Genomic DNA, 20,049 nt, shown 5'->3' on the forward strand with positions numbered 1-20,049 from the left:
ATAAAGAGACAGATTATGGAAAGGTGTAATAATAACAGGGTTGTCATGGTGAGTGATTTTAATTTCCCAAATATCGATTGGCATGTCCCTAGAGTGAGGGGTTTAGATGGAGTGGAGTTTGTTAGGTGTGTTCAAGAAGGTTTCGTGATACAATATGTTGATAAGCCTACAAGAGGAGAAGCTGTACTTGATTTGGTATTGGGAAATGAACCTTGTCAGGTGTCAGTGGGAGAGCATTTTGGAGATAGTGATCACAATTCTATCTTCTTTACCATAGCGTTGGAGAGGGATAGGAACAGACAAGTTAGGAAAGTGTTTAATTGGAGTAAGAGGAAATATGAAGCTATCAGGCAGGAACTTGGGAAACAGAAATGTATGGAAGAAATGTGGCCAATGTTTTAGGGATATTTGTGTGGAGTTCTGCATAGGTACGTTCCAATGAGACGGAAAGGATGGTAGGGTACAGAAATCTTGGTGTACAAAGGCTGTTATAAATCTAGTCAAGAAGAAAAGAAGAGCTTATGAAAGGTTCAATAAACTAGGTAATGATAGAGATCTAGAAAATTATAAGGCTAGCAGGAAAGAGCTTAAGAAAGAAATTAGGAGAGCCAGAAGGGGCCATGAGAAGGCCTTGGTGGGCAGGATTAAGGAAAACCCCAAGGCATTCTACAAGTATGTTAAGAGTAAGAGGATAAGATGTGAGAGGATAGGACCTGTCAAGTGTGACAGTGGAAAAGTGTGTATGGAACCAGAGGAGATAGGAGAGGTACTTAATGAGTACTTTGATTCAGTATTCACTAAGGAAAAGGATCTTGGCGATTGTAGGGATGACTTACAGTGGACTGAAAAGCTTGAGCATATAGATATTAAGAAAGAGGATGTGCTGGAACTTTTGGAAAGCATCAAGTTGGATAAGTCACTGGGAGCAGACGAGATGTACCCCAGGCTACTGCGGGAGGCAAGGGAGGAGATTGCTGAGCCTCTGGCGATGATCTTTGCATCATCAAGGGGGACGGGAGAGGTTCTGGAGGATTGAAGGATTGTAGATGTTGTTCCTTTATTCAAGAAAGGGAGTAGAGATAGCCCAAGAAATTATAGACCACTGAGTCTTACCTCAGTGGTTGGTAAGTTGGTGGAGAAGATCCTGACAGGCAGGATTTAGTACATTTGGACAGATATAATATGATTAGGAGTAGTCAGCATGGCTTTGTCAAGGGCAAGTTGTGCCTTACAAACCTGACTGAATTTTTTGAGGATGTGACTAAACACATTGATGAAGGAAGAGCAGTAGATGTAGTGTATATGGATTTCAGCAAAGCATTTGATAAGGTACCCCATGCAAGGCTTATTGAGAAAGTAAGGAGGCATGGGATCCAAGGGGACATTGCTTTGTGGATCCAGAACTGGCTTGCCCACAGAAGGCAAAGAGTGGTTGTAGACAGGTCATATTCTGCATAGAGGTCGGTCACCAGTGGAGTGCCTCAGGGATCTGTTCTGGGACCCTTACTCTTTGTGATTTTTATAAATGATCTGGATCAGAAAGTGGAGGGATGAGATAGTAAATTTGCTGATGACACAAAGGTTAGGTGTGTTGTGGATAATGTGGAGGGCTGTCAGGTTACAGCTGGACATCGATAGGGTGCAAAATGGGGCTGAGAAGTGGCAGATGGAGTTCAACCCAGATAAGTGTGAAGTGGTTCACTTTGGTAGGTCAAATATGATGGCAGAATATAGTATTAATGGTAAGACTCTTGGCAGTGTGGCGAATCAGAGGGATCTTGGGGTCCATAGGACACTCAAAGCTGCTGTGCATATTGACTCTGTGATTAAGGAGGCATACGGTACATTGGCCTTCATCAATCGTGGGATTGAGTTTAGGAGCCGAGAGGTAATGTTGCAGCTATATAGGACCCTGGTCAGATCCCATTTGGAGTACTGTGATCAGTTCTGGTCACCTCATTACAGGAAGGATGTGGAAGCCATAGAAAGGGTGCAGAGGAGATTTATAAGGATGTTGCCTGGATTGGGGAGCATGCCTTATGAGAATAGATTGAGTGAACTTGGCGCAACGGAGGATGAGAGGTGACCTGATAGAGGTGTATAAGATGTTAAGAGGCATTGATCGTGTGGATAGTCAGAGGCTTTTGCCCAAGGCTGAAATGGCTAGCACAAGAGGGCACAGTTTTAAGGTGCTTGGAAGTAGGTACAGAGGAGATGTCAGGGATAAGTTTTTTACGCAGAGCGTGACAGCGGCGGTGATGGAGGCGAATACGATAGGGTCTTTTAAGAGACTTCTGGACTGGGACATGGAGCTCAGAAAAATAGAGGGCTATGGGTAACCCTAGGTAATTTCTAAGTAAGGACATGTTCGGCACAGCTTTGTGGGTTGAAGGGCCTGTATTGTGCTGTAGGTTTTTTCTGTTTCTCTTCACACCGAGTTCCTTCTTGTTGTTTACCACAGTCATCCTGAAGCAGAGGTTTCAAATCTCACATCAGTCTGAGAAAAGGAATTGACTTGATCACCTCCTCTAACAGGGTTGGAATGATCTGGTGCCTCAAAGACATGTACTGGAGTCACGTATAGTCCACATAGATGTTAATAAGATTGAAAGAATGCAGAGAAAATTTACAAGGATGTTGCCAGAACTTTAGTGCTTGAATTATAGGGAAAGGTTGAATAGGGTGAGACTGCATTAAATTTCCCCTTATTCTCCTATGCTTTCAGGAGTAGAGGTTTACAAAATTGTGAGGGGTATTCATAGGGTAAGTGCAAGCTGACGTTTCCTCTGAGGTTGGGTGAGACTAGAACTACAGGTCATAGGTTAAGGGTGAAAGCTGAATTGTTTTAAGGGGAACCTGGGGGGGGGGGAATTTCTTCACTCAGAAGGTGGGAGAGTGTCAGTGGAAGTGATGGATGTGGTTTCCATTTCAGCATTTAAGATAAATTGGATGGGTCCATGTACAGGAAGTGCATGTAGGGCTTTGGTTTGTGTTGATGGGACTAGGTAGATTAATAGTTTGACATAGGCCCTTTGGCCCATCTAGTCTGTTTCTTTGCTGTAGTGTTCAATGAATCAATACAGTCATAGAGCAATATCTAACAGACACAGCCCTTTCGGCCCAACCAGTCCATGCCAACCCACCCAGCTAGTCCCAATTTCCAGCATTTGCACCATCCCTCCATGTACATTTCTATGTGCTTCTTAATTGATTCTGTTGTACCTGGCTGAACCACTTCATCTGGCAGCTCATTCCATAAACTCACCAGTCACTGTGTGAAACAGTTGCCCCTCAGGTCTCTATTACATCTTCCCTCTCTCACGCATATGTATACACACACACAAACTGATAACAATAAGCTTGAGCTTAAGCTAGTTTTAGACTTCCCTGCCCTAGGTAAAAGATTGTTACTGTCCACCATATCTATGCTTCTTATGAATTTTGAACCCAATTCCCCAACTAATGAAGGCCAACATACCATATGCCTTCTTAATGGCTGGACGTTGTTGTGTTGCTCAGTACTGCCCAGACATGCAACTGCCTGTCCTGGGTCAGTTTGGGGTGGTCTCCTGGCAGTGCTGATGAGTTCATCCATCTGACGATGTAAGGTAAGCATTGTTGGCTAACACTGCGTCTTTGGAGTGGAGGAGTGGAGGGTATCAGTGCTCAATCTGAAGATGGGTTCTGCTGAAGTGAATGATCTGTGGAAGCCAAGTTATTGGGTATTTTTAAAGCAAAGGTTGATAAGCTCTTGATTAATTAGGACATCAAAGGTTACAGGGGAGAAGGCAGAAGAATGGTGTTGAAAGGGATAATAAATCAGCCACAATGGAATGGCGGAGCAGACTCGGTGAACCGAGTGGCCTAATTCTGCTCCTGTGTCTTGTGGTCTTATATAACCATATAACAATTACAGAAGGAAACAGGCCATCTCGGCCCTTCTAGTCCATGCCGAACGCTTATGGACTCGTGTTATTTCTGTTATAGGGCAGCATAGTAGCGTAGTGGTTAGTGTCAAACTTCACAGAGCCAGTAATGCTGTAAGGAATTAGTATGTTCTCCCCATGACTGCATGGGTTTCCTCCCACATTCCAAAGACAGGATTAGTTAGTCGTGGGCATGCTATGTCAGTGCCAGAAGCAGCCCCAGCACATCTTCAATGCAAACAATACGTTTTACTGTATGTTTTGTTATTTTGATGTACATGTGACAAATAAACCTCATCTTTAGATCTTTAACTGTATTTCCAGATCCGCAGAACCCTTTCCTTAGCTCGTCACCCAACGGGACCCAGCAAGCTCAGGTGTTGACTGTGAACAGCTCACTGGTCACTGTTCCGTGCCTCGTGTCTATCCCAACCCTCAAAGTCACTCTGCGGGAGGTGAGTCATCACTAATCACTAATCACTAACACGTCGAGAAATTAGTTGTCTTGTGGCAGCAGTAAAGTGCAAAACATAACAACCATTACCATAAGTAAAAATAAAGAGTTTTTTAAATGCAAAAAGAGAACACGGTGGTTAGGTAGTGCCCATGGGTTCATTTCCCATTCAGAAATCTGATGGTGGAAGGGAAGAAGCTGTCCCTGAAACACTGAGTGTGGGTCTTTAGGCTCCTGTACCAGTGAGAAGAGGGCGTGTCCTGGGTGCTGAGCGTCCTTCATGATGGATTCTGCCTTTCTCAGGCATCGGCTTTTGAAGCTGTCTTCGATGATCTGTGTTCACTATCAGATCTTTTCCAGTTTACTCCCTGCAAGAGGTGGAACAGTGACGTAGCAGTTAATGTAACACTATTAGTGCCAGAGACCTGGGTTTTATTCCTGTCGCTGAGTTTGTACACTCTCCCTGACTGTGTGAGTTTCCTCTGGGTGCTCCTGTTTCCTCCCACATTGCAAAATATGTGTGTCGGTAAGTTAATTGGCCACATGATTGTATTCGGGCGGTGTGGTCATTGGGCCTGTTACTGTGCTGTATTTCTAAATAAAAAGAAGATCTACAATATCCATAACAACAGGAAACTTGCTGTAGGAACAGTGGGCCAAGCAGCAGAAAGGGGCTGTCCGTCAACTGATCAGGAGTCATGATGCAGCATTTTGACCTGAAATGTTGACCATTCTTTTCCCCTCCACAGACTCAGTGAGTCGCTATGGCAGATTGTGTGTTGCTCTAGATTCCAACATCTGCAACCTCTGGTTCAAAATTCGAAGTAAATTTATATGGTATGTTACCATATACAACCTTGAACTTCGTTTTCTTGCAGGTATATACAGGGAAATAAAGAGATACAATAAAATTCACGTAAAACTATATATATCAAAGACTGATCAATATGCAAAAGAAGACAAGTAGTCTTTAATTTTTTTTAAAAGTGAATATATAATACTGAGAACAAGAGTTACAGAGTCCTTGAAAGTGAGCCTGTAGCTTCTGGATTCAGAGTTGAGGTGAGTGAATTTGTCCATGCTGGTTCAGGAGCCTGATGGTTGAAGGATAATAACTGTTCTTGAACCTGATGGTGTGGGCTCCTGTACCTCCTGCCTGATGGCAGTAGTGAGACGAGAGCGTGGCCTGGATGGTAGCGGTACTTGATGATGGTTGCTTCTTTCTTGTGGCAGCACTCCTTGTAGATATGTTCAGTAGTGGGGAGGGCTTTACCTGTGATGGACTGGTGTTTTCCTATCAGGCCACATGATGCAACCAGTCAGTATATTCTCCACTACATCTGTAGGAGTTTATGAATGTTTTTAAGTTCAAGTTTATTGTCATCTGACTGTACATATATGCAACCAAATGTAACAATGTTCCTCTGGAACACTGTGTACCCACAAAACATATATCACATATAGCTGTAAACCAAAATATTAGCATCAATAAGTTAATAAAAATAATTCAAAATGCATGCATTGCTCAACACAGGTTTCATCATGATCAGCAGTGTTTTTCAGTTATAGAAAAGACGACCAGGACAAGAAATTTCACCATTGATTGGAGCCAGAGAGGCTACTGTGACCCCATGTGTACCACCATCTTGAACTCAAGTAGTTTTAGATGACATGCTGGATTATTGTATCTCCAGTAAACCAGGCAATCTATGTGGCCATCCTTCTAATCAGTTCTGTTTTTGCTCACTCCTAGGGATTCGCCAAATCTGTCATTTATCCCAATGAACCCAACGTGATATGGGACAATAAACGAGGAATGATTGTTCAAATCTGCTGGATTATTGTATCTCCAGTAATCCAGACAATCTATGTGGCCATCCTTCTAATCAGTTCTGTTTTTGCTCACTCCTAGGGATTCACCAAATCTGTCATTTATCCCAATGAACCCAACGTGATATGGGACAATAAACGAGGAATGATTGTTCCCAGGAAGAGGCTTGAAAACTTGCTTTACATAACTTGTGAATGTGTCATCGGTGACCGAGTCTTTTCGTCTGCAAGTTACCTCATCTACGTCATAGGTAAAACTCTTCTTACTTACCTGCTTCTCACCAGGTATAAAATAATTTCTCCAACTTCTGGCAATTTTCCCTTCCCCTTCCCTCTTCTTCATTTCCTCACATGGCCTCTCACCTCTTCTCCTCATCTCCCCCTAGTGCTCCTTCTCCTTCCGTTCCTCACATGGCCCAGTTTCCACTCCCATCAGATTCCTTTTTCTTCAGCCCTTTGCCTTTTTCACTTAACACCTCCCAGCTTCTTACTTATCCCCCTTGCCCTCCCACCTAGTCTCAGGTATCACCTTCTAGTTAATCCTTCTTCCCCTCCCCTCACCTTATTCTGGTATCTCCTCCCTTCCTTTCCAGTCCTGAAGAAGGGTCTCAGCCTGAAACATTGACTGTTTATTCATTTCCATAGATGCTACCTGACCTGCTGAGTTTTTTCAGCATTTTGTGTGTTGTTCTAGATTTCTAGCATCTACAGAATATCTCGTGTTTGCAGATGCTGCCTGACCTGCTGAGTTCGTCTAGCATTTTGTGTGGGTTAGTCTGGTTTTCTAGAATCTACAAGATCGCCTGTGTTTATAAAATACTCTGGCCTTGTGCATCTTTCCTTGGTGACTCACTTGCTGGGCGAGAGCCTGGTGGTGGTCTTAGTAGAGGGCTTTGACTTGCCTCTGAGCACTGGCTACATTCATTCTCCTCTGCTCTGAAAGCAAGGGGAAAGAACCACTGGTCAGTCTCACAGCTGTGACAGGTGTAAGAATGAGAGACAGAGGACAAGGAAGAAGCAGGTCCCTCTCAGGTTGTGGGGCGGTGAGATGCCGATGTTTTCCTATGTAGCTCAGATCAGTTTTATTGTCACTTACATTCATTATGTCATCAAATTTGCTGTTTTGTGACATCAATACAGTGCAACCCATAAGCAGTACTATAAATTGCAATAAGAAATATATATTAACAAATTAAATAAGTGGTGCAAAAAGAGAGCAAATAATAATGAGGTAGTGTTTATGGGTCCATGGACCTTCAGAAATCTGATAGCAGAGGGGAAGAAGCTGTTCTTGAAATACTGAGTGTATGTCTTCAGGCTCCAGTACCTCTTCTCTGATCTTAGCGATGAGAAGATGGCATGCCCTGGTTGGTGAGGGTCCTTCATTTTGGATGCTGCCTGTCTGAGGCACCACCTTTTGAAGATGTCCTTAATGTTGGGGTGGCTACATCTTCAACAGAATCAAATAATCACAACTGTAGTTTTACTACTCCGCTCTGTTTGAAAGCCATACTCCTCATGGGAGCACAGTTGTTATTACTGATTAACTGGACTCCAACTACTTTCATTTGTAAAAGATGGCCTATGTGAAAGCATCACTCACAATTTCCTGCCAGTTAACAGACTTCGTAAGTACATTGGCACTGGTCTGCCCCTATATTATTTAGTTGTCTTCTCTTTGAGCTGTGGCTATGGAGTCATTAGCCAGAGTAACTAAAGTATTGCCATTTCTGTTTGGGAACGTACCTGTGAGCAGAGATGCTGTGATGGACTGTCAGGTCTAGCTATACAGTGGGGTGTCATTAGAGATTTGGGTGTCATCTCAGAAATTATTTATTTATTACTACACCGCCCAGCAACCCACCTATTTAACCCGAGCCTAATCACAGGACAATTTACAATGACCAATTAACCTGTTAACTGGTACATCCTTGGATATGGGAGGAAACCAGAGCACCCAGAAGAAATCCAAGAGTTCATAAGAAGAATGCACCAACTTCTTACAGAGGATGCTGGAATTGAACTTTGAACTCTGATGCCCCAATGTGATACAGTGTTGTGCTAACCGCTACCCTACTGTGGTGCCCATAGGTGATAATGACACAGTAATTGGTGGAACCTGGCCTCAGAACATCTGCTCCTATTTAGATGTTCTGGTCTAGCTCCTGAATCAGTCTCATCCAATTATGTGCAGCTTTTTCTTTGCAAAGGTTGTGATGGCGATGTACACAAGGGATGTGCATCTCAAGGCTGTACGGTTCAAAGTAACTTTGTTATCAAAGTGCATATACTGTATGTCATCGTATGCAACCCTGAGATTCATTTTCTCAGGGATAATGGGCATTCACAGTAAATACAAGAACCACAATGGAATCAATGAAAGACCACACAAAACAGGACGGACAACAACCAATGTGCATAAAAACAGCAAACTCTGCAAATACAAGGAGCATTTTTGATTTTGATAAGATTCGTATAATTTTCTTGCAATTGAAGATTGACGTCATTAAACTTTGCAATAATTCTGCTGACAAATAAGCAATGTAATGGCAGATTTCCTGGGTTGATTATTGAATGAAGCTTTTGAGTTGTCAAAGAATTTTTTCACAGTTTCAAGAAGTGCAGTTCCTTTCAAGAGCCATCTGACTTCTGTGTACGACAGCAAGCATTCAAACTGTTTGTAGAGTCATAGAGAAGTACAGCACAGAAACAGGCTCTTCGGCACATCTAGTCTGTGCCCAAGCTATTTAAACTGCCTACTTGCATTGACACACACCGGGACCATAGCCCTCCATACCCTTACTATCCATGTACCTATCCAAACTTCTCTTAAAACGTTGAAATTGAGCTTGTATGCACCACGTGCTGGCAGCTTATTCCACACGACCCTCACGACCCTCTGAGTGAAGAAGCTTTCTCTTAAATTTCTCACCTTTCATCTTTAACCCATGACCTCTGGTTGTAGCCCCACTCAATTTCAGTGGAAAAAGCCTGCTTGCATTTACCCTATCTATACCACACATAATTTTGTTAACCTCTATCAAATCTCCTCTCAATCTACGTTCTAAAGAATACAGTCCTAACCTATTCAATCTTTCCTCATAGCTCAGGTCCTCTAGACCCAGCAACATCCTTGTAAATTTTCTCTGTACTCTTTCAACCTTATTTACATCTTTCCTGTAGGTAGGTGACCAGAACTGCACACAATACTTCAAATCAGGCCTCACCAATGTCTTACACATCTTCAGCATACTGTAACATCCCATCCCATGTACTCAACATGTTGGTTTCTTTACTCTCTTTAAAGCGTTCTTTACCTCCCTATCTACCTGTGGCACCACTTTCAATTAATTTCAGACCTGTATTCCCAGATCTCTTTGTTCTACCACACTTCTCAGCGCCCTACCATTCACTGTGTAAGGCCTACCCTGGCTGGTCCTAACAAAGTGCTAAACCTCACACTTTACTACATTAAATTCCCTCTACCATTTTCCAGTTCATTTTTCCAGCTGATGCAGATCTCTCTGCAAGACATGATAGTTTCCTCACTAGGAAATCTGCAGATGCTGGAAATTCAAACAACACACACAAAATGCTGGTGGAACACAGCAGGCCAGGCAGCATCTATAGGGAGAAGCACTGTCGACGTTTCGGGACGAAGGGTCTCGGCCCGAAACGCCGACAGCGTTTCTCCCTATAGATGCTGCCTGGCCTGCTGTGTTCCACCAGCATTTTGTGTGTATAGTTTCCTCACTGTTCACTACACCTCTATCTTGGGTGTCATCTGCAAATTTGCTGATCCAGTTGATCATGTTATCATCCAGATCATTGATATAAATGATAAACAACAACAGGCCCAGCACTGATCTCTGTCACAGGCTTCCAGTCAGAGAGGTGACCTTCTAGAACCACTTAGTCTATGTTTAATCCCATTTACTACCTGAATGCCGATTGACTGAACCTTCATAGCCAACCTCCCATGTGGGATCTTGCCAAATGCTTTACTGAAGTCCATGTAGAAAACATCCACTGCTTTGCCTTCATCCACTTTTCCTGGTAACTTCCTTGAAAATCTCTATAAGATTGGTTAGACATGACTTACCACTCCCGAAGCCATGCTGGCTATCCTTAATCAGTTCATGTCTATCCGAATACTTATATGTCCAGTTCCTTAGTATACCTTACAATAATTTTCCCACAACTGGTGTCAGACTCACCGGCCTATAATTTCCTAGTTTATGTTTAGAGTGTTTTTCAAACAGTGGAACAATATTGGCTACCCTCCAATCCTCTTTTACCATTCCAGTCACTAAGGATGATATAAATATCTCTGTTAGGGCCCCAGTAGTTTATACACTTGCTTCCCATAGGTTCCAAGGGAACACCTTGTCAGGCTGTGGGGATTTATCTTGTTTTGCCTCAGGATAGCAAACACCTCCTCATCTGTAATCTGTACAGGGTCCAAGCAGTTAATGCCTGTGTGTCCATGTTTGTATATCTGTATAATTCCTTAGGATTCTTCTTCACCTTTTATGCTATGTTTTCTTTTAGCCTTCCTGAGAGTGAGCAGAATCATGTTAATTATTTGTTCTGGTGACTTAAGTAAAACTGTACTCAGAACCTCCCTTTCTGCTGGTAGAATCAGTTCTTATCTACTTGTGTGGGGCTTTCCAGATTAGGCAATGAGAAACAATATGTTGCAAGAAGCACACAAACCATTGCTGTTTTGTTGCTGGCAAAGTGTTTTGAACTGTTTTCTATTTCTGAAAGTTTTTGTGAAGTGACTGAAAATAAGCAAGTTCTTATCTCCTCAAATGTTCAAGGAGCCTGGAGTGTTTAATTGCTTCATTTGAAAAAAGCGTTTTTCACACAACACACATTAGCTGCTTGGTGCTGGTATAAATCCGTATTTCAGATACTCAACACTCTACTGTCTACACTTCTTTTTCGTTTGGCCTGCTTCTGCTATTTTCGTAATGGATCAACGACTATGGTCAATTGCCTACAGTTAAAGTCCAACCTCAAAATGCTGCGATCAATAAAGGGGAAAGTTATGATGTCATTATAGCTCAGGCAAAACCTCTCTCTCTCCCTGAAGGTACATAAAGTGGGGCAGTGTATCGGTTGGGCTGTGGGCTAGAGAAATGCAGTCAAGAGCATTTGAAAGGGCAGAATCTGAAATTTACCCCACTGAACACCATACCCTAATTCACAGGAATTGTGTCTCTGCATGATCGTAGTAGCTAACACCGTACTATAGAAGTGAACAGCAATAATGAGTGGGCCGGGCCTGGAAATAACATAATTTCCTCAGTCCAGATTTGTCATCATATGCCAAATACAGAACTGTCACATTGATTGAATATCAATATTTCCTTACAGTAAAAAATTCCCCCCACCCACTTCTTCTGTTCCCCACTCTGGCCTCTTACCTCTTCTCATGTGCCAGTCACCTCTGCCCCGGGTCCCCCCTCCTTCCCTTTCTCCTATGGTCCACTCTCCTCTTCTATCAGATTCCTTCCCCTTGAGCCCTTTACCTTTTCTACCCAGCTGGCTTCACCTACACCTTTTAGCTGTCCTCCAACATTTCATTCTGGTGTCTTCCCCCTTTCTTTCCAGTCCTGATAAACATCGACTGTTCATTCATTTCCATAAATGCTGCCTGACCTGCTGAGCTCCTCCAGCTTCGTGTGTGTGTTGCTGAGGATTAATTGTTTATAATAAGTAATTAATTTCTTAAATTAAGCCTTTAATCCCCCAGCTGCCCCCTTGGTACTGAGCTCACCCACTGCTCCCTTTATTTTATATAGAAATTCCAGTGTCCCTGAGAGGAGGCAATATTGCCGACTTTGGGAACCACAGGGTTAAATTGATCTTGGAGTAGGTTAAAAGGCCGGCGCAACGTTGTAGAGTGAAGAGCCTGAATGTGCAGTTGTGTTCTATGTCCTGTGTTCTTGGCATACCAAATCTCATTAAACTTCCAGGAAAGTAGACTTCTTCATATTTGCATCAATGTGTTGGGCAAGTTAGACTTGTATCTGCTGGACTGCAGAAGACTAAGACAGCATGGAATTGACCATAAAGTTCTGAGTCATCCTGACAGGGTGGAAGAGAATCTGAGAAGGCACACCTATGGCTGTATTTCATTAGGGGTTTAAGGAGATTTCTACAGATGTACCAGAGAGGGTATTTTAACTGGTTACATCACTGAATGGTACGGGGAGACAATGCACAAGACTGGAAAAAGCTGCAGAGGATTGTAAACTCAGCCAGCCTCCCCACCCATGAGGACATCTTCAAAGGTGATGCCTCAAGAAGGCAGCATCCATCATTAAGGATCCCCACCATATAGGACATGCCGTCTTCTCGTTACTGCCACCTGGGAGGAGATACAGGAGCCTGAAGACACACAGTCAACATTTTAGGAACAGGTTCCTCGACTTCACCATCAGATTTCTGAATTGGCAATGAACCCATGTACACAACAGCACCTCACTATATTGCAAGCTGACTCCAGCACATTCCCAGGTGTGTTGGTTGTTAACCCAAATTACACATTTCACTGTGTTTGATGTATGTTTGATAAATAAATCTGAATCTAAATCTCTTTTTGCCTTTTTGTAATATTCTTTGTAATGTTACTTCTATATAAGACAGTTAGGCCCCACTTGGAGTACTGTGTTCAGTTCTGGTCACCTCACTACAGGAAGGATGTGGATACTATAAAGAGAATGCAGAGGAGATTTACAAGGATGTTGCCTAGATTGGAGAGCATGCCTTATGAGAATAGATTGAATGAACTTGGCCTTTTCTCCTTGGAGTGACGGACGATGAGGGGTGACCTGATAGAGGTGTATAGGATGATGAGAGGCAATGATCGTGTGGATAGCCAGAGACTTTTTCCCAGGGCTGAAATGGCTAACATGAAGGAGCATAGTTTTAAGGTGCTTGGAAATAGATACTGAGGGGATGACCAGGAGTAAGAGGGATACTGTATAGGGGATATATTCACTTCGGATGTGAGCTCATTTAATGGAGGAGTAGGTTCAAGGGCCCAAGTGACCACTCTTGCTGGTGATTCACACATCCTTATTTGGTGTGCTGGAGCATGGCTCTTGCTTCACTCTCTGCATGTGCGGCATTTCTAATCTGCATCTTTAACGTATGAGCAGTATTTGATAGCTCTGGGCCTGTACTCGCTGGAGTTTAGAAGAATGATAGGAGATTTCATTGAAACCTATCGAATATTGAAAGACCTAGATAGTGTGGATGTGGAAAGGATGTTCCCAATTATGGGGGAGTCTAGCACCAGAGGGTACAGCTCTGTGTAAAGGGACACCCATTTAGAATAGAGATTAGGAGGAATTTCTTTAGCCAGAGTGAGGTGAATCTATGGAATCCATTGTCACAGATGGCTGTGGAGGCCAAGTCAATGAGTATATTTAAAGTGGAGATTGATAGGTTCTTGATTAATCAGGACATCAAAGATTATGGGGAGAAGGCAGGAGAATGGGGTTGAGATGGATAATAAATCAGCCATGATGAAATGGAGAGCAGACTCAAAGGGCCTAATTCTGCTCCTATGTCTTATGGTCTTTCCTGAAGGACGGCGGATTTACAACATCACACTGAGCCCGGATCGGCCGAAGATGGTTGTTGGAGAGGAGCTCATTCTTGACTGCATTGTCGAGGCAGAGTTTAACGTGGCTGTCGACTTTCAATGGGAATACCCAAGGAAAGAGGTGAGTCAGCGGGATGTCCCTTGTAGCAGGCAGGGAAAATGTACAAATATCAGAGGCCAAGCTAGGTCGTTATTCTATACTTATGACCCTCGGGTCCCCTTTAAATGTTTCCATGATTTTTGGGCTGCCCTCCAGTATTTGCTTTGTGCTGCTTTTCAGTGTTCGCTCAGTGGAAGAACAAGCTGGACCAGGGCAACTCACCATCGACAGGGACTTGTGGCCATATTGTTCTTCTCTTATTTGTTACTGTACGTTTTGTGAAATCTGAACCACATGTGCTATGTGCAGTGTGCTTTGGTAATATGTTTTGCCCCTTGGCCCCACAGGAATGATTCAGAAACAGGTTTAATATCTCTGACTTACGTTGTGAAACTGTTTTGTTTTGCTTGACTATTTTCACATGTGGGTGAATGATAATTAAATTGAACTTGAACTACCCTTTAGTTTTGGACTTCCATACCCTGGAATAAAGACTGAAATCATCCACCTTCACTATGCCCCTCATGATTTTAAACGGTTCTATAAAATTCTGATTTATCTCTCACGTGTATATTGAAACATACATTGAAATGTGATGCTTGCGTTCACAACAGACACACCCAGTTATGGGCTGGGCGTCTGGAACTCTGTACCTCAGAGGGTGGCCAGAGCAGGGTGCTTGACTATTTTTAAGCCTGAGACAGATGAATAGAAACTTAGAAACGTAGAAAACCTACAGCACAATACAGGCCTTTCGGCCCATAAAGTTGTGCCGAACATGTCCCTACCTTAGAAATTACTAGGCTTACCCATAGCCCTCTATTTTTCTAAGCTCCATATACCTATCTAAAAGTCTCTTAAAAGATCCTATCGCATCTGCCTCCGCCTCCACCACCGTCGCCGGCAGCCCATTCCACGCACTCACCACTCTCTGAGTAAAAAACTTACCCCTGATATCTCCTCTGTACCTACTCCCCAGCACCTTAAACCTGTGTCCTGTTGTGGCAACCATTTCAGCCCTGGGAAAAAGCCTCTGACTATCCACACAATCAATGCCTCTCAACATCTTATACACCTCTATCAGGTCACCTCTCATCCTCTGTCGCTCCAAGGAGAAAAGGCTGAGTTCATTCAACCTATTCTCAAAAGGCACGCTCCCTAATCCAGGCAACGTCTTTGTAAATCTCCCCAGCACTCTTTCTATGGCTTCCACATCCTTTCTGTCGTGATGCAACCAGAACTGAGCACAGTACTCCAAGTGGGGTCTGACCAGGGTCCTATATAGCTGCAACATTACCTCTCGGCTCCTAAATTCAATGCACAATTGATGAAAGCCAATACATCGTATGCCTTCTTAACCACAGAATCAACCTGCGCAACTACTTTGAGCATCCTGTGGACTCGGACTCCCTCTGATCCTCCACACTGCCAAGAGTCTTACCATTAATACTATATTCTGCCATCATATTTGACCTACCAAAGTGAACCACTTCACACTTATCTGGGTTGAACTCCATCTGCCACTTCTCAGCCCAGTTTTGTGTCCTATCAATATCCTGCTGTAACCTCTGACAGCCCTCCACACTATCCACAGCACTCCCAACCTTTGTGTCATCAGCAAACCTACTAACCCATCCCTCCACTTCCTCATCCAGATCATTTATAAAAATCACAAAGAGTAAGGGTCCTGGAACAGATCCTTGAGGCACTCCACTGGTGACCAACCTCCATGTAGAATTTGACCCGTCTACAACCACTCTTTGCCTTCTGTGAGCAAGCCAGTTCTGGATCCACAAAGCAATGCCCCCTTGGATCCCATGCCTCCTTGCTTTCTCAATAAGCCTTGCATGGGGTACCTTATCAAATGCCTTGCTGAAATCCATATGCACTACATCTACTGCTCTTCCTTCATCAATGTGTTTAGTCACATCCTCAGAAAGTTCAATCAGGCTTGTAAGGCATGACCTGCCCTTGACAAAGCCATGCTGACTACTCCTAATCATATTATATCTGTCCAAATGTTCATAAACCCTGCCTGTCAGGATCTTCTCCATCAACTTACCAACCACTGAGGTTTAATAATAACATATAACAATCACAGCACGGAAACAGGCCATTCCGGCCCTCCTAGTCCGCGCCGAACTCTTAATCTCACCTAGTCCCACCTACCCGCACTCAGCCCATAACCCTCCACTCCTTTCCTATCCATATACCTATCCAATTTTACCTTAAATGACACAACTGAACTGGCCTCTACTACTTCTACAGGAAGCTCATTCCACACAGCTATCACTCTCTGAGTAAAGAAATACCCCCTCGTGTTTCCCTTAAACTTTTGCCCCCTAACTCTCAAATCATGTCCTCTCGTTTGAATCTCCCCTACTCTCAATGGAAACAGCCTATTCACGTCAACTCTATCTATCCCTCTCAACATTTTAAATACCTCGATCAAATCCCCCCTCAACCTTCTACGCTCCAATGAATAGAGACCTAACTTGTTCAACCTTTCTCTGTAACTTAAGTGCTGAAACCCAGGTAACATCCTAGTAAATCGTCTCTGCACTCTCTCTAATTTATTGATATCTTTCCTATAATTCGGTGACCAGAACTGTACACAATATTCCAAATTTGGCCTTACCAATGCCTTGTACAATTTTAACATTACATCCCAACTTCTGTACTCAATGCTCTGATTTATAAAGGCCAGCGTTCCAAAAGCCTTCTTCACCACCCTATCTACATGAGACTCCACCTTCAGGGAACTATGCACTGTTATTCCTAGATCTCTCTGTTCCACTGCATTCCTCAATGCCCTACCATTTACCCTGTATGTTCTATTTGGATTATTCCTGCCAAAATGTAGAACCTCACACTTCTCAGCATTAAACTCCATCTGCCAACGTTCAGCCCATTCTTCTAACCGGCATAAATCTCCCTGCAAGCTTTGAAAACCCACCTCATTATCCACAACACCTCCTACCTTAGTATCATCAGCATACTTACTAATCCAATTTACCACCCCATCATCCAGATCATTTATGAGGTAAGACTCATTGGCCTATAATTTCCTGGGCTATCTCTACTCCCTTTCTTGAATAAAGGAACAACATCCGCAACCCTCCAATCCTCAGGAACCTCTCCCATTCGCGTTGATGATGCAAAGATCATCGCCAGAGGATCAGCAATCTCCTCCTTTCTTGCCTCCCACAGTAGCCTGGGGTACATTTCATCCGGTCCCAGTGACTTAACCAACTTGATGCTCTCCAAAAGCTCCAGCACGTCCTCTTTCTTAATATCTACATGCTCAAGCTTTTCAATCTGCTGCAAGTCATCACTACAATCACTGAGATCCTTTTCCATAGTGAATACTGAAGTAAAGTATTGATTAAGTACCTCTGCTGTTTCCTCCGGTTCCATACACACTTTCCTGCTGTCACACTTGATAGGTCCTATTCTTTCACGTCTTATCCTCTTGCTCTTCACATATTTGTAGAATGCCTTGGGGTTTTCCTTAATCCTGTCCGCCGAGGCCTTGTCATGGCCACTTCTGGCTCTCCTAATTTCCTTCTTAAGCTCCTTCCTGTTAGCCTTATAATCTTCTAGATCTCTAACATTACCTAGCTCTCTGAACCTTTTGTAAGCTTTTCTTCTTGACTAGATTTATTACAGCCTTTGTACACCATGGTTCCTATACCCTACCATAACTTTCCTGTCTTGATGAGTAAGAGGATTAAAAGATAACCAGGGATATTGTATTGGGGTTATACCCACAAGTGTCACCACACGTTCCAGCACCACTTAGCTTGTCCACAATGCTCAGCAGAGCAGCACAATCACAACAAAACAGACACAGTAAGCAATAGAGCAAGAAGGCCACCCCTCAAGGACAGCTGCTATCTCACTGTTATCAGCCTCTTGAACAGAGAATTAGGGCTGACCTTATACAAATGTTTAAAGTTTTGAGAGCCATAGATGTGGTAACAGTCATTTCCCCGGGGTAGTGGAGAAGAAAACTAGGGGGCACAGGTTAAGGGTGGGAGGGAAATGAGTTGCCAGAGGAAGTGGTTGAGGTAGGTTTAATAGTATCTTTTAAGAGGCCCTTGGATAGATACATGGAGAGGCGGGGCTTAAAGGGATATGAACTGTACTCAGGAAATTGCGACTTACTGGCCAGACGCCCTGGTCAGCATGGACTTAATGAACCAAAGGATTTGTATCCATGCTATATGACTCTAAGTTCAAAGTTCATTGTATGTATGTCACATACAACCCTGAGGTTCGTTTTCTTGTGGGCATTCACAGTAAACCCAAGAACCATAATAGAATCAATGAAAGACTGTGCACAGGGCGAACAAACAACTATTGTGCAAAAGACAAACTGAGCAAATACAAAGGAGAAAATCAGAATAATAATAAATAAATAAGCAATAACTCTCGAGAACATGAGATGAAGAGTCCTTGGAAGTGAGTCCATAGGTTGTGGGAACAATTTGGTGAGTGAAGTTGAGTGAAATTATCCTTTCTAGTTCAAGAGCCTGATGATTGACAGGTAATAACTGTTCCTGAACCTGGTGGTGAAGGCCCTAAGGCTCCTGTACCTTCATCCTGGTAGCAGCAGCGAGAAGAGAGCATGACCTGGATGGTGGGTGTCCCTGATGGTGGATGCTGCTTTCCTGTGCAACGCTCCATGTAGATGTGCTCAATGGTGGGGAGAGCTTTACCCATGATGGACTGGGCCATAATTGTAGGAATTTCCATTCAAAGGAGTTAGTGTTTCCATAGAAGGCTATGGCTTATCTATAATTTATTGCTTACAGTTTCTGGAAGGGGATTCAGTGGGGAGAGTTTGTGATCCATGGGTTGTGTTAGGAGATTCAGAGGGTGGGGTGAGTCGGTGATGGGTAGAGTGTCCATGGACATTGGGAGGGTGGGGAGAGTTGGTGATGGGAGAAAGTGTCTGTGGGCTGTAGGGGATGATTCAGTGGGCGTGGAGAGTTTCTGTGAGCTATGGGAGGGGTTTCAGTGGGTGTTAGTGGCTACAGAAAAAAGTTGGGTGCATTAATTTGAAAATAATTGAATTCAATTGAATGTGATGCAGGCTGAATAGCTGGGGGCTGCGTTATATGCACTCATCACCCTTTGCTTCTGGAAAGCCCTAGTATGTGTGAGTTTTGTCCAAGTTACCTCTCCAGGTCTGGTTATATTGAACTCCTTTCTGCTCTTTAGCTGTACAGGACTGATCCGGCAGTCAAGATCACCTACCATAAACGGCCACTGGACACCGGCTCGGAACTGAGCAGCCGTCTAGTCATCAGCAACGTGTCCACCATTGATCAAGGAATCTATGTCTGCAAGGCCGATAATAGCTTCAACATCAGGGAGAAGAAGGCTGAGGTTGTTGTGCATGGTAAGGTGATTTCTTCCCTATCTACTTCCCACTCCCCCCTCCACCCCCAGAAAATGTGGAAAGGGTCATAAAGAAAACTTTCGGCACAGTGGCCTTCATAAATCAAAGTATTGACTATAGGAGATGGGATGTTCTGTTAAAATTTATATAAGACATTGATGAGGTCTAATTTGGAGTATTGTGTAAAGTTCTGGTCTTCTACCTACAGGAAAGATGTCAATAAGATTGAAAGAAAACAGATAAAAAATTACAAGGATGTTGCTGGGGCATGAGGACCTGAGTTGGAGGAAAAGGTTGAATAGGTTCAGACTTATAGTATAGAGGTATAGGTTTGATGGAGGCAGGCCACTCCGGGTCTAATCAGAGGTGTATTTGTTTGTCTATTACATCTTTTTTATGATCACAAATCACTGGTGGAGCTGGATTTACTTCATATTGTTGTTGAGTACTATCGTTGTGTGTGATCGAAAAAACAGGTGTGAGTAGTTGTCTTAGATGGTTTTCTTGCAGGACCTCGTTGAACATTGGTAACATAGAATACTGCAAATTTGGTTAAATGGTTTATTGAGAGACTGATGGCAGGATAGCTGCATTGCCTTGGTTCTGGCAAGGACTAGACTCTTTGCACACTATCACCTATTGCAGTCACCCAGAAGAGGAGATGCCAGAGCTGGGGTGGTGGGGAGATGCCTGTGTGGGTGTGGAGGTCCC

General features: G+C 43.4%; 1 protein-coding gene across 1 annotated transcript in view; it reads left to right on the top strand.

Annotated features, from left to right (window-relative positions):
- The window catches only part of flt4 (fms related receptor tyrosine kinase 4), a 281,525-nt gene that overhangs the window by 157,783 nt on the left and 103,693 nt on the right, over positions 1-20,049 (top strand). The window contains exons 4-7 of the mRNA XM_073067065.1: positions 4,251-4,381; positions 6,293-6,461; positions 13,816-13,952; positions 19,158-19,338. Coding sequence (XP_072923166.1) covers positions 4,251-4,381; positions 6,293-6,461; positions 13,816-13,952; positions 19,158-19,338 — 618 coding nt within the window. The remainder of the gene's footprint in view (positions 1-4,250; positions 4,382-6,292; positions 6,462-13,815; positions 13,953-19,157; positions 19,339-20,049) is intronic.

The sequence above is a fragment of the Hemitrygon akajei genome, chromosome 15 (assembly GCF_048418815.1).
Source record: "Hemitrygon akajei chromosome 15, sHemAka1.3, whole genome shotgun sequence".
Classification (NCBI taxonomy): Eukaryota; Metazoa; Chordata; class Chondrichthyes; order Myliobatiformes; family Dasyatidae; genus Hemitrygon; species Hemitrygon akajei.